Genomic DNA, 15139 nt, shown 5'->3' on the forward strand with positions numbered 1-15139 from the left:
ATATTAAAAAGACATCTGAAACATATCTAAAAGTATATATTCCATACATGTATATAATATGTAGAGAGAGAAGATAGGGCATCAAGATGGATTTTGGATTATTCTTACAAGAGGAAGCACATACATAATGACATGTTTGGCATCCTTTGTGCTGCAAGCTTCTGATGAAGTATGAATTTAGTGGTAAGAGTTATCTTAGAAGCCAGTTCAATGTGGTGTGTTTTCATAAATATCTACTAACTGCAAACGCATGCATCTTTATAGGCTAATCCTGTTAGCAGATTTGACAGTTATGTTGAGCAAAATACAATTTTAGAAGCTGGTTATTGCATAATTCTTAGATTGCTTTGAAGTGTTATTTTGCAGCTAAATGTGGGAAATATATTGGAGAATTTGAAGCCTTGCTTGCAGTAGGTTATTGTGGCAAATACTGTATTACCTATTAAAAGTTGAATGACAATACTTGAACTACCCCCAGTATTGGGCCTTGGATCCTATTTCTGTCAGGTTGGGAAGTGGGAATCTGAAATCTAAGAACAAAGAAAAGCACAGCACAGGAACAGGCCCTTTGGCCCTCAAAGCCTGTGCTGACCATGCTGCCCGTCTAAACTAAAATTTTCTGCACTTCCGGGGTCCGTATCCCTCTATTCCCATCCTATTCATGTATTTGTCAAGATGCCCCTTAAACGTCAGTTGGGAAGGAGAGGCAATGATCGTGGAGGCAATTATCGTGGGGTAAGTGAGGTACTACATCTCCTCGCTCTACATTTAGGTTGGTATTTTTTATCACACCATGTTACTTGCAGCTTAATAGGCAGTCTCAGATAGCATGTAAACCTTGTTTTCCTAAATGCAACTGTACTATCAGTGGGGGCTTCAAATTGTTCACAGGTCTCTTACTTGCAATGACAGCAAATGGCACACCACTGCTGGTAATTATCATGCGCTGGCAAAAATGGAGGCTTTAGAGGGTTTAGAAATTATTCTTTTAATTTCATCTTTCCCAATCCAACAATTTAAAAAAAACACATGGATAATCTTAATTTGTTTTGTGTGAACGATTATGTCAGATAACATTTGATTTGATTTTGTTATTTGGTAATGGGAAAAATTAAAATATAATGGCAAATAATTTCATTGAAACTCAGACAAAAATCGTATTGCCATAAAATAATAAAGTAATACATGCACATTTCTGTTACAAGTGAGATTTTGGTCCATTACATTCAATAATCCCAGCAGACTGCAGTTTATTTATCTGCTCTTTAGTGAAACCATATTCAGTCAACACAAGTTGTGTGTGTTCCCCTACTTCTGGATCTCTTTCCAGGCTGCTAATGGCAGGGGTCCGGGACAGAACAGGAGCTGGCCTCGGACTGATTTGTCCTTCCATATCAGTAATAAAAGATCCTCTTTTCTGATTATGCGGGTGATTGAAAGCTTCTTGGAAAGACAAAACAGGAGTGACACAAGCATCAGTTTTATCAAAGATCTTAGTCCACTGTTCTTGGCTCTTGGCAGCAAATGCTTCTGTAAAAATTCTTTTCAACTCTGGCCAGTCAGACTGACTCATCTGAGAGGGGAGTTTGGTGGAATCCAAGCCGAGACCTGCAAAGACACACAGAAAGCAGCAGTTAATCACAGGATCAACTGCACGAGGAGAAAACATCAAATCTAGATCAGAAAATAAAAATAACCCTGACCTTTAATTCTATTTTGAATGTTTTTTTCTTTAAAAGAGATGATTAATACCAGGATAACTCCCTGCTCCAAGTACACATTTAGGCACCTTTCTTTCAACTTTGAAATCCACAACATTCTGACAGATGCGAATAAGCCAAGATGAGAATGGTGATCCTGGCTGGGAACCCAGTGCTTTTTAAGTTTTTGCTAAACCTTGGTTCTTACCCATCTGTAACTAAGATTGGTCATATGGAATCTGAGAAATTATAGAAACATGGATGATCCGGATCTCGAGGATATTTCCAGGATATTCTGTCAAACCAGGGAGAGAATCTCCACCTGCTCTATACAAAGAAAATTACATCAAGGAAGTTACCCGCAGATGCAGAAATCATAGAAAGGCTATGCAAAGAAGGCCATTCAGCTCATTCAGCCCATGCTGGTTCTCTGCAAGAACAATTTAGCTCGTCCCATTCCCTCAAATTACACACCCTTTCACTGGAACTGTGTAATTTATTTTCTCAAGGTGCTTGTTTAATTCGCTTTTGAAGGCCATGATTAAATCTCTCCATCACAGTCTTGGGCAGTGTATTCCAGATCCGAACCATTCACGGTACAAATACATTTTCCTCATGAACCTTTCATTCTTCCAATTTAATCTGGAACCTCTGCTTTTTGATCCTTCAGCCATTGGGGATGGTTTCTCTCTATCTAAACCCCTCATGATTAGAGAACCTCTATGAAATGTGTTTCTTGTATGCTCCAGTCTCTGAACATACACATTTGAATTTCAGGCCTTTTAAAATATATACTGCTTTTCTATTCTCCAACCGAAGTGAATAACTTCACGTTTCCCCACAATCTACTCCATCTGCCATCTTGTTGCCGACTCACTTAACCTGCCTGTAACTCTGTAGCCTCTCTATGTCCTCCTCACAGCTTAACTTTCCACCTGTCCTTGTATCATTGAGAAACTTTAATACATTAGTCCATCTCTTCAAAGTCATTCATATGGATTGTAAAAAGCGGAGGCCTCGCACCAATCCTGACAGCACTCCATTAGCCACAGCATGCCAACTTGAAAATGCCCCAATTTTTCCGACAGTTTGCTTCCTATACATTAGCCAATCTTATATCCTCAGTAAACACTGACATCCTACCTCATTTTGCTCTTTGTCTATAAGCACATATCAGCCTCCAAGACCTCAATATCACCACTCGGGTTCTTGCACATCTCTGTGATTTCCCTGCAGATTTTTCCTCTCTCTCACACTCACACACTAACATGATCATATTATTTTCTCATTTCAACTCTAACCAAATGGATTTGGGTTTTTGCCCCTTCAAAGACATCCTTCTGTCCAAAACTACGATGTCTTGACTAACCAGTACTACTACTCCATTTTCCTTCCCTATCTTTCCTGAACACTTTGTATCCTTGAAGATTAAGCACCCAGTCCTCAGCATTTTCAAGCTATATTTCTGTTATTGTCACGAAACATATTTCCACATGGCTCTTTGTGCTTATAGCTCATCAACATTATTCACCACACAGTGCACCATTCAGTGGCTGGATTCTCCGTGAGATAACGGCGAAATCGTGAAACGCGATCAGCTGCAGAATCGGCGCCGATGCCGAGATCGGGCCCTGACGTCGGTTTCGTGCTGAATTGGCATTCTCCGGCCCCCCGAAATCGACAAAATTGTGTGTGCACGCCGCGGGCCAGGAGAGTACCGACGATTCTCTGGAGCCACAGCGATTCTGCACCTCGGGCTGATTCCCGACGGCGTGTTTCCGATAAAATTCATTAAGCTGGCATGCTGGTTGAGGTGGCTGCAAGAGGAGGTAGGAGGTGGCGTGGGGGACTGCGGGCCCCTGTATCCCGGCCCCGGGTGGACGCAGAGGGAAAACGGCTTTATGGTTGGATGCCCCCTGGCCACCCCACTCAACCGGCGACACTCACTGGGGGACCACCCACGGCCACACCGACGGCAGCCCCCAGTGAGGGCAGTGCGATCAAACGGTGGCCCTGGCATCAGGGCCGGGTGGCAGGACCGGGGGGCACAGACGGGGCCAGGGTGCGGGGGCATGCGTGGCTGGGGCTTGCAGTGACAAACGGGGCCACCGTGCAACCCATGGTACCTGGTTGTGAACGAGTGTATGTGCCATGATGACCTGTTTTCCTCTCACCCACTGCAGATAATTATGGCATTCCGTCATCAACCAGCAATGTTGGCGATGGCAGCTGCCCTGTATGCAGCACTGTGGCAGCGTGAGCGGGGCGGCTCAGAGAGGTGGCAGAGGCTGCAATAGAGGAGCGGGCTGCAGAGGGGCAGGTGGCAGCCGCTCAGGCTGGAGGGGCGGCCGCCCGACAGGATGAGGAGATGGTACCAAGGAGGCGCCGGACGAGGCCGCACATCTACCGCGACTGCATGTCCTTTGAGGAGCTCCCATGCCGTGCATGCAAGAGGAGACCTGCGGAATGAGCAGGGAGATTGTCAGGACATATCAGCCACATGTTGGCACACCTGGCACCGCAAGGGCATGGGGGAGGACGCCCGCTCCCGGTGGCATCAAGGTGATGGTACCGTTGAACCTCTACGCGACAGGGACCTGTCCGGCATCTCCCAGACACCAGCGTGCAGGTGCATCCGTGCCATCACAGACTCGCTGTATGCCCTTGCAGACCGGTATATCCAGTACCCAGTGGACCACGCCTACCACGATGCCTGGACGGTAGGGTTCGCTGCCGTCGCCGGGATGCCCCGGGCCCAGGGGGTAATCGATGGGGTGCATGTCGATCTGCGGCCACCAGTGGATAACAGGCCGCTGTTCACGATCAGTAAGGTGTACCATTCCATAAACGTTCAGGTGGTCTGTGACCATCAGATGCGGATCCTGCACGTCTGCGCCTGGTACCCGGGCAGTGTACAGGACTCATGCACATTGGCACAATCTCTGATCCCCGACATAGAACATAGAACAGTACAGCACAGAACAGGCCCTTCGGCCCTCGATGTTGTGCCGAGCAATGATCACCCTACTCAAGCCTAACGTATCCACCCTATACCAGTAACCATCCCCCCATTAACCTTACTTTGACACTAAGGGCAATTTAGTATGGCCAATCACCCTAACCCGCACATCTTTGGACTGTGGGAGGAAACCGGAGCACCCGGAGGAAACCCACGCACACACGGGGAGGAGTGCAGACTCCGCACAGACAGTGACCCAGCCGGGAATTGAACCTGGGACCCTGGAGCTGTGAAGCATTTATGCTAACCACCATGCTACCGTGCTGCCTGTTCGAGGAACAACTCCTCCGGCTGCGGGACTGGTTACTCGGCGACAGGGGTTACCCGTTGCGGTCCTAGCTGATGACGCCTCCACAGAGGCCACAGGCCGATGCGGAGCATCGCGACTATGATGCTCATTGTGCGACTAGGGGTGTTGTCGAGAGGTGCTTCGGGATCCTGAAAATGCGTTTCAGTGCCTGTACCATTCTGGTTGGCACTCCAGTACGAGGCCAGGAAGGTCATTGTGATTGTCTGCTGCGTCCTCCACAATATAGCCCAACAGAGGGGCGATGTGCTGTAGGAGGATGAGGAGCAAGGCAGGCCTCGTCAGACGAGGAGGAGGGAGACAATGAGCGGACATGGGGCTGCCAGACACGGGAGGCCGCACATAGGTACCACTGGCCAGCGCACATGGGACACATTAATCGAGACACGTTTCACCAACTAGGGTGGTTGCTGGGCAGGGGCACAGACACAAAACCACACACCTTCACCACCAAACACCCTCACCTCACACACTACTGATCACCCTCACCGCCAAACCACCCGCATTCACATACCCCTGCGTTATATATACCTGTGGCACTAAGTGCCGGGGGCACTGGGTTGACTGTGACAATGAGTCTTGTCCATGGAATGGAGGATGATGACAGCCCGCTCCATGATGAGCTCCATGCTCAACATCATTAGACAATGTCTGACTCATGCCCACAGTAACATCTTCCACCTGGGTGATCCTGCATGCGATCTGGCCAGTCCATCACACGGTCCTGTCAAAAAGCTGGGTGCCGGGGACGGTCGTGGTGGGGGTGGGGGAGGCTACACTGTCCACCCACTGGGCCGCACTCGTCCAACACCCCGCACTGATCGGCCCACCCCCACACACAATCAGACCAGAACACCCAAGGTCGGTTTTAATGTGTGAACATGTGTTAATTCTGAACAATTATATACTGTCTGTGCCCTAGCCCCTATATCTAAGCCGTGCCCTGCACCTGTGCCAACTTAACCGGTGTCTAACTTTCTGGCCTTACGGGCCCTACCACTACACCTTTCTGGTTGCCCAGATGGTACAGCAGGAGTGGAGGCAGCCTGCTGTGACTCCTATCCTGCAACGAGGGTCCCTGTTGCCGCACGTCTCCTGGGGCGGCCCAGCATGGTTGGGCCTAGCTGCTCCTCAGATGTCCTGTGTGGCGTGGTGCCGACCTGTTCTGCCCGCTACCCACCAGATGCACCAGGGACAGGAGGGGGAAGGTGGGTGGGAGTCTGATGTGCTCCTACCCGGCAGGAGTCACTGGCATGGTCTCAGCACCTATTCCTCCCTCAGGGGTGCCCAATGGCCCTCGGGCTTCTCCATGGAATGGGGGTGCGAGCGGAGTCATCTCCCGAGGCCCCCCACCACCTGACGCTGCCAGTCCTCGAGGCCCGCTCTGGTATTGACAAGGGTCTGAACATTCACGACCATGGAGCACAGTGAGTGGGCCACCTCCCTCTGGGACTAGATCACTTCCATCTTTGTCTGTGTGATGCCGGCCAGCATCTGGACAATGCTCCCGACGCTCTCAGCAATGGTCTGCTATAACTGGTCCTGCACCTGGGCTATGCCGCCGATGCTCTCAGCAATGGCCTGCTATGACTCGGCCACACTGAGGAGCAATGCTGCAATCTCCAGGTGGCTCTGGAACATGGTTGCCTGTGAGAGGGCAGCCCTGTCCTGGGCCTCGGCCCCTGTCTGCACAGAATTACCCAGGGCTTGCAACCATTGACCAATGGGGCTGGTTTAGCACAGGGCTAAACAGCTGGCTTTTAAAGCAGACCAAGGCAGGCCAGCAGCGCGGGTTCAATTCCCGTACCAACCTCCCCGAACAGGCGCCGGAATGTGGTAACTAGGGGCTTTTAACAGTAACTTAATTTGAAGCCTACTTGTGACAATAAGCGATTTTCTTTCCATGTCCGACACCATAGCCCCATTGCCTCCACTGCGGATGCCACCCGTGCGTTTTCGGCCTGGGTGGCACGCATGACCGGCACCACCCCCTGCTCCTGCACGTGGATGGACTCCTCCACCTGCCCCTGCGGGTGCTGGAAGCCAGCTGTCATCTCCTCCTCTCGTCCCTGGGTCTCTGACTGCACCTGCACTATGGGTGGGACTGACCGGCCCCTCGACAGCTCCTGCTGTACCGGATGCAATGTGTGGTGCGCACCAGTAAGTATCCCAGGAGCCTCTTCACTAATTTGCCCAACCGAGGTGGTAGTCTCTGAGATGATGGACTCTGAGAGGTGGACAGTGTTGGAGACAGCAGTGACAGAAAGTCTGTGTCCTCCTCTGACCCGAACTCTGGGGTTTCCTAGGTCTCGGGCAGAGGGCTGGTGTTCTGGCTGCTCTCCCCGTCGGTGCTCGGCTGTCTGGGGGGCACCGGCTCTAGCACTGGCTGGGAGCGAGCAGGCTGGGATGGGCCGAGCACATTCCCAACTGGTCCTGTAAGATACAAGTCGGTTAGATATAAGGTGGTGAGGGCTGGTGTGAGGGGGGTTGTGGTGTGGGGTGAGGGGGGTTTGGGTGGGCACAGATTTGTCATGGAGACCCGCAACCAGGCAGGGGGTCTCACTTTGTCATGTGCCGCTGACCTCCACGCCGGCGACCTTCCTTTCCACCACACCGCTGACAATGTCTAGTGCCCTCTGCTCGGGCATGGTGAGGGGGACGCTGGTCTGGTGGTTCCCTCCGTTTTTCTCCCACCCCCGGCGGTTGTTGTGCGCGGCCTTGCCCTGGGGAGCGGGGGGGGGGGGGGGGGTGCAAACACAAACAGCGACAGTGTTAGACAGTCCTACACATGCAGCCCAGTGGTTGGGGTAAATGATGGCCAGGGCACACGGCCACTGCGGCTGGCATGGGTGCTGGCATTGATTATTGATTGATATTTATTGTCACATGTACCAAAGTACAGTGAAAAGTATTTTTTTGCAGCCAAGGGATCGTATGTACATAGTAGACAAAAGAATAATCGACAGAGTACATTGACAATGGTACATCAATAAGTAGTGATTGGTTACAGTGCAGAACAAGGCCAAACAAGAGCAGCATAGAGCGTCGTGAATAGTGTTCTTACAGGGAACAGATCAGTCCAATGGAGAGTCGTTGAGGAGTCTATTCCTGTCTGGATGTGCGGGCCTTCAGACTTCTGTATCTTCTGCTGATGGAACGGTCTAGAAGAAGGCAAAGCCTGGGTGTGAGGGGTCTCTGTTTATTCCTGAGGCAGCAGGAGGTGTATACAGAATCAATGTGGGAGTGGCAAGCTTGTGTGATACGTTGGGCTGAGTTCACCACACTCTGCAGTTTCTTGCTAGCTTGGGCCGATCAGTTGCCATACCAAGCTGTGATGCAGCCGGATAGGATGCTCTCTGTGGCACATCTGTAGACGTTTGTGAGAGTTGATGCAGACATGCATCAGACCGAGTCACGTGGGGAGGGTGGTAGGGTGCTTGGTGCCAGGGGCACAGCGCTGGGTACTCACCCTGGCCGCCCTGAGGAGGTTGTTATGTTTCTTCCTACACTAGTCTGCAGTCTGGGCCACCTCGCTGACAGCGCGGACGGCGGCTCCCACCTCCACCCAGGCACGCCGGACGGCGACGCCTGATGACCTCCGTCCTGACCCGGGGTACAGCACCAATCTCCTCTCCTCCACGGAGTCCAAGAGGGTCTTGAGTTCGGCATCCCGGAAGCGCGGCACTGCTCTCCTTGCGGCCATGTTTTAATGCTTGTGTGTGGGAGGGGGAGAATGACTTATGTCCAGCCGCGGCCAAAGTTCCGTTACCAGAGTGTGGCGTTCCACATTACACCTGTGCGAGCCCCTTGGGAGCAGTTGAATCGCTGCAGCTGTGGACCCGATCACTCCGTCGTGAAACTCCACAGTTTTCACGACGACGTCAACACTTAGTCTCCAGGATGGAGAATTCAGCCCAGTTTTGTATTCCTCATAGACCTTCTTAGTCTACTCTTAACTGGTACTAATTCCTCCTCTATTGCTATCCAAAACTTCCACTCCTTTATGGACTTTATTCCTATTTTTAGCTTGCTGAACCCCATGCCAATTTAGTTTATGCATTTCCCAACCACACTAGTAAACCTTGTCATGTGCACATTGGTCCCAGTTTTATGTACGTGCAACTCGTACTTTCTGAATAGGTACCTCCTTCCTACCCCAGAATTTATCCGTATTCCCCAAGAATCTGAAGTCCTCCCGCCTGCACCAAACCTCAAGCCGTGCACTGATCCTACTGTTTTATTTCATGGACAGTGAGCATCTCTGGCAAGGCCAGCAAGGGTGCCATGGTGGCATAGTGGTTAGCATTGTTGCCTCACAGCACCATGGACCTGGGTTCAATTTGACCTTGGCCAACTGTCTGTGTGGAATTTGCACGTTCTCCCTATGTCTGCATGGGTTTCCTCCGGATGCTCTGTTTTCCTCCCACAGTCCAAAGGTGTGCAAGTTAGGTGGATTGGCCATGCTAAATTGCCCCTTAGAGTTCAAAGGTTAGGTAGAATTCCGAGGATAGGGCAGCGGAGTGGGCCTAGGTAGGGTGTTCTTTCGGAGGGTTGGTGCAGACTCGATGAGCCAAATGGCCTCCTTCTGCACTGTAGGGATTATATGACATTCTATTTGTTGCTCATCCTAACTGCCCTTGGGAAGGAGCAGGCAAGTTGCTGCCTTCAACTGCAGTTCATCTGGTTTCAGTTTATACATTTCTTCCATAGCATCTGATCTGATCATAAGACTGCAATACCTGATTTCTCTATGTTGTGGTACTCATGTGTACCATAATTTATTGCTCCCTCCCTTTCCTCTGCAGAGTATTTTGCACTCTCCCTGTAATAGCCTTCACCCAGGCAACAACCAATGCAGGACTCAAAATAACGATTACAGAAAGCCCATCGATCCCCCTAACTATGGAATCATCTATAACACTTCATTTCTACTCTTTGCTGTTCACCACTACCGTCTCAACATAATTACAGAAAGGCAATAAATTCTCAGGAATGCCCACATTCCATGAATGAACCAAAAAAAACCACCTCTTGCATTGCTTTGGCTTCACAATGGCGTTACTTTAATTAATGCCCCAACATAGGTTGTGACAGATTCAAACTCAGAATTATTATTTACCAAGAGATGCCCTAAGTAATAAAAATATAAACTGCTGTAAAAGCTCAGCAGGTCTGTCAGAAAATCTGTGGAGAGAGAAACTGGGGCTAACATTTCAAGTCTGTATGACTTCTCAGAAGATTTTCAACATCGGCAGTATTTTGTTTTTATTTAACACAACTGTGACCTAAAATAAAAAAACAAAATATTTGAAAAGCTTAACAGGTCTGCAGAGAGAGAAAAACACAGTTAACATTTTGAGTCCAACATGACTCTTCTTCAGACCTGAGTATTGTGACTCTTCCTGTTAAAGAACTCAGACACATTCCATTTCTCATAATGAAAAAAATGAAAAGGCAGGACTTTGAGAATAAAGTCAGTTCTCCAAGAACTGGTGTCAGCTGCAAGATCATATGGTTATCTGCTGAGATAGTGTTCAGACAAACATATGTTAACTGCATTGTTAATAACTTTTTCACGCAAAATTCCTGCAAACCACTAGGATCAGCTCCCACAATAAATAACAAATTCTGAAAAGGAAAATAGTTTTATAAAATCCACATCTTTCAATCTTAAAATAAAAGTATGCCAGTAGCATTAACAAATGGTTAAATCAGCTGCCTCATAGAATCTAAGAAACTTTCAGTAGAAGTATATGAACCATTGCGTCTATGCTGGCTATTCAGTATTATCACACTTTTCAACTCTTGGCTTGGGGCTTTTGGATATGCCACGTTGAGTGCATATTGAAGTAGTTTTCAAATGCAGTAAAGGTTTGTTTGTCTCCACCACCCTTTTGAGATCCCTACCACTTTCTGGGTGAAAAAATATTTGCAAATCCTCTTGAATTCTTATAATCTACCTGCTACCAATATGTTACCAAGATATGTTTTTTTAATTCATTCATGGAATGTGGGCATTCCTGAGAAGGCCATCATTTATTGTTTAATCAATGATTACAGGTTATTTGACCTCTCTGCTAAAGAAGTATCCACATGATGTAGGCTCCTCATAATTTTATATGTTTCAATTTAGTCTTCCCTCAGTTTCCGCTATTCCAAAGAAAAAGTTACCCAGTCTACCACAATCCTTTCTCACAGCTAAAATACTCCATTCCTGCAACATCCTAGTGAATCTTTCTGCCCTACTGGGGATGATCACATCCTTCCTCTAATGCTTTGAGGACATGCGTTCAAATCCTACCATAGCAGCTGCGGAATTTAAACTCAATTAATAAATCTGGAATATAAAGCTTGTTTTAGTAGTGATGCTGATGAATCTATCATCGATTGTTTTAAATACCTTTCTGATTCACTAATGTCCTTTAGGGAAGGAAATCTGCTACCCTTACCTGGTCTGATCTACATATAAATCCAGACGCACAGCAATATGGTTGACTCTTACTGCATTCTGAAATGGTCTCACAAGCCACTCAGTTCAAGGGCAATTAAATATGGGCAACAAATGCTGGCCTTGCCAGTGACCTACAGAAAAGCCTCAGTCAGTAAAGGAAAGTATCCCACATGACTTCATGACCATTTTATCTACCTGTCCTGCTACCTTCAGGGATCTGTAGACATCCACTCCAAGATCCCTCTGGTCCTCTACACTTCTTAGAATCTTACCATGTATTGTGTATTTCCATGCCTTCATTGTACTTCCCAAATGCAATAACTCACACTGCTCCGAACTGAATTCCATTCGCCACTTTTCTGCCCACCTAACCAGTCCATTGACATCTTTCTGCTGTCTACAAGCTTTCATTCTTGCTGCCTACCACACTGCCAATTTTTGTATCATCTGAAAGCTTCTTAATAATATCTGCTTATGGAGGTCCAAATCATTATATATACCACAAACAAGATGGGGGCCAGAACTGAGCCCTTCAGGACCTTATTGGAAACAGCCTTCCAGTCTCAAAAACACACCTTCCATTATTTTTCGTTTCCTGCAACAGATCCAATATTAGATCTAACTAGGCAATTTTCCTTGCATCGAATTAGCTTTTAAATTTCTGACTGGGTCTGCAACATGGGTCTTTGGCAAAAGTATTTTGGATTGCCATGTAGCCATGCTGCATGCAGTTTAAAGGGGACCCTGGTGGTAGGTGCTTCATGCAATATTAAAGGATATTTCCATAACTGTACAATTTTCTCAGATGTGGATTTGTTAACCATCTTCTCATTCATATCAGTGATATATTAATAAGCCATGATGTGGAGATGCCGGCGTTGGACTGGGGTGAGCACAGTAAGAAGTCTTACAACACCAGGTTAAAGTCCAACAGGTTTGTTTCAAACACGAGCTTTCGGAGCACGGCTCCTTCACCTGAAGAAGGAGCCGTGCTCCGAAAGCTCGTGTTTGAAACAAACCTGTTGGACTTTAACCTGGTGTTGTAAGACTTCTTACTATATTAATAAGCATATTTTGTTCTCTCCCAAGAATGCCTCAAGTTGGGTTTAAGACTGTCGAAAGAGATGGCGGCGGGCGGAGACCAGGTGGCATGGATGCAGTGGGCGCAGGAGCAGCAGGAGGCTCTTCAGCGCTGCTTCAGGGAGCCTCCTGCTGGAGCCGATGAAGGCTTCAATTGATAAGCTGCTGGAGACCCAGACGGCCCAGGGGGTGGCGATCCGAGAGGTCCGGCAAAAGGTCTAAGAAAACGAGGGCGAGATCTTAGGCCTCGCAGTAAAGGTGGAGGCGCACGAGGCGCTCCATAAAAAATGGCAGGAGAGGTTCGAGGAGATGGAAATTCACTGATGGGAGCTGGGTCCCTTCGGGGCCCCTTTAGCTGGAGGGGGCCCACAGAGTATTGGCGAGGAGGCCCAAGCCTAATGAGCCGCCACGGGCGGTGCTGGTGCGGTTCCACCGGTTTGCTGACCGGGAGTGCGTGCTCAGGTGGGCCAAGAAGGAGCGGAGCAGCAGGTGGGAGAACGCAGAGGTACGGTTCTACCAGGACTGGAGTGCGGAGGTGGCGAAGAAGAGGGCCGGGTACAACCGGACGAAGGCGGTGCTCCACAGGAAGGGAGTGAAGTTCGGCATGCTGCAGCCGGCGCGTCTCTGGGTCACCTACAAGGACTGATACTTTTACTTTGAGTCCCCGGAGGAGGTGTGGACCTTTGTACAGGCCGAAAAATTGGACTCAAACTGAGGGTTGGGTATAGGGGTTTGCATGTAGCTGTGTTACATTTTGAGGGGGGGGGGGTTCTCTGTTTATTGTTGGTTCTTTGTTGCTTTGAGGGTGGGTTGGGCACTGTTTTTACTTGTTTTTGCTTGGGTCTATCGGATGGGCTCGGGGAGGGGGGCAGGCCTGCGGTGTGGGGGGCTGATGGTGGGGAGGGGGGGTTGGGGCCCCGCGAGGGGACCGGGCCAGTAAAGGGAGCTGCTTCAGAAGAGGCGGGGTCGGGCAGGTGAAAAGCGTGGGCTTTTTCCCGCGCTGAGAGCGGTAGGGGGAGGAGGAGAACCTGTTGGTGGGCAATGGCGAGGAGGGGAATCCCGACGCTGGGAGGGGTTGAAGGAGTGGCGGGAGTGGCCAGGGTCAGCAGGAGTCGGCTGTTGAGTGCAATGGGGGAGCAAAGCAGCTGGGGGGGGGGGGTCCTAGCTGGGGGAGGGGAGACGGGGGGGAGGGGGGGGGGGTGTACCGGGTTGCTGCTGTAATGGCCAAGAGGGAGCTGGAGCAGGTAGAGGGGGTCGAGATGGGGATCTGCCGCCGTTGGGAACGGGCCGAGCGGGGGGCGTGGGCACGTGGCGGGCTGAGGAAGGGTTATGGCTAGTCGGCGGGGGTGGGGGCGGGTAGCCCTCTGATCCGGCTGATAACCTGGAATGTAAGGGGACTGAATGGGCCGGTCAAACGGGCCCGCGCGTTTGCGCACCTGAAGGGGCTGAAGGCGGATGTGGTCATGCTTCAGGAGACGCACCTGAAGGTGGCGGATCAGGTAAGATTGAGGAAGGGATGGGTAGGCCAGGTGTTTCACTCAGGGCGGGATGCAAAAAATCGGGGGGGGGGGTGATAATCCTGGTGGGAAAGAGGGTGTCGTTTGAGGCGTTGAATGTGGTGGCGGACAGCGGCGGGAGGTATGTGATGGTGAGCGGCAAGCTGCAGGGGGAGCGGGTGGTGCTGGTCAATGTATACGCCCCGAATTGGGATGATGCGGGTTTCATGCGGCGCATGTTGGGCTGGATTCCAGACTTGGAGACGGGGGGCCTGATAATGGGGGGGGGGGGGGGGGGGGGGGGGGGGATTTCAACACGGTGCTGGATCCGGCACTTGATCGATCCAGATCTAGGACCTCGAGCTGGGGGAAGAGACCAGCGCCTGCTTTGGCGCTTAGAGGTGGAGTTGCTGGCGGACGAGGAGGTGAGCGGGCGGGTCCGAGGATGTATTGAGAGGTACCTAGAGGCCAATGACAATGGGGAGGTCTGAGTGGGAATGGTCTGGGAGGCGCTGAAGGCGGTGGTTAGGGGAGAGTTGATCTCCATTCAGGCCCACAGGGAGAGGAGAGAGCAGAGGTTGGTGGGGGAGGTGGTGAGAGTGGACAGGAGGTACGCGGAGGTTCTGGAGGAGGGATTGCTTAGGGAGCGGTGTAGTCTCCAGGCCAAATTCGACCTGTTGACCACCAGGAAGGCGGAAGTGCAGTGGAGGAAGGCACAGGAGGGGGTGTATGAATATGGGGAAAAGGCGAGCTGGATGCTGGCGCACTAGCTTCGGAAGCGTGATGCGGCTAGGGAGACTGGTGGAGTTAAGGCTAGGGGAGGGAACGTGGTGCGAAGTGGGGTAGGCATCAATGAGGTCTTCAGGGACTTCTACGAGGAACTGTATCGGACCGAACCCCCATCGGAGGAGGGAGGGATGGGGCGTTTTCTGGACCGGCTGAGATTCCCGAGGGTGGAGGAGGGGCAGGTGGAGGGACTGGGGGCGCCGGTTGGGCTGGAGGAGTTGGTCAAAGGGATAGGGAGCATACAGCTGACGAAGGCGCCAGGGCCGGATGGGTTCCCGGTCGAATTCTATAAGGCGTATG

General features: G+C 50.4%; 1 protein-coding gene across 1 annotated transcript in view; it reads right to left on the reverse strand.

Annotated features, from left to right (window-relative positions):
- Nucleotides 1-969: 969 nt before the first annotated feature.
- The window catches only part of amacr (alpha-methylacyl-CoA racemase), a 106585-nt gene continuing 92415 nt past the window's right edge, over nucleotides 970-15139 (reverse strand). The window contains exon 6 of the mRNA XM_038790614.1: nucleotides 970-1608. Within this exon, the coding sequence (XP_038646542.1) occupies nucleotides 1199-1608 (410 nt within the window). The 3' untranslated portion in view covers nucleotides 970-1198. The remainder of the gene's footprint in view (nucleotides 1609-15139) is intronic.

This window comes from Scyliorhinus canicula, chromosome 3 (assembly GCF_902713615.1).
Source record: "Scyliorhinus canicula chromosome 3, sScyCan1.1, whole genome shotgun sequence".
In the NCBI taxonomy this organism is placed as follows: Eukaryota; Metazoa; Chordata; class Chondrichthyes; order Carcharhiniformes; family Scyliorhinidae; genus Scyliorhinus; species Scyliorhinus canicula.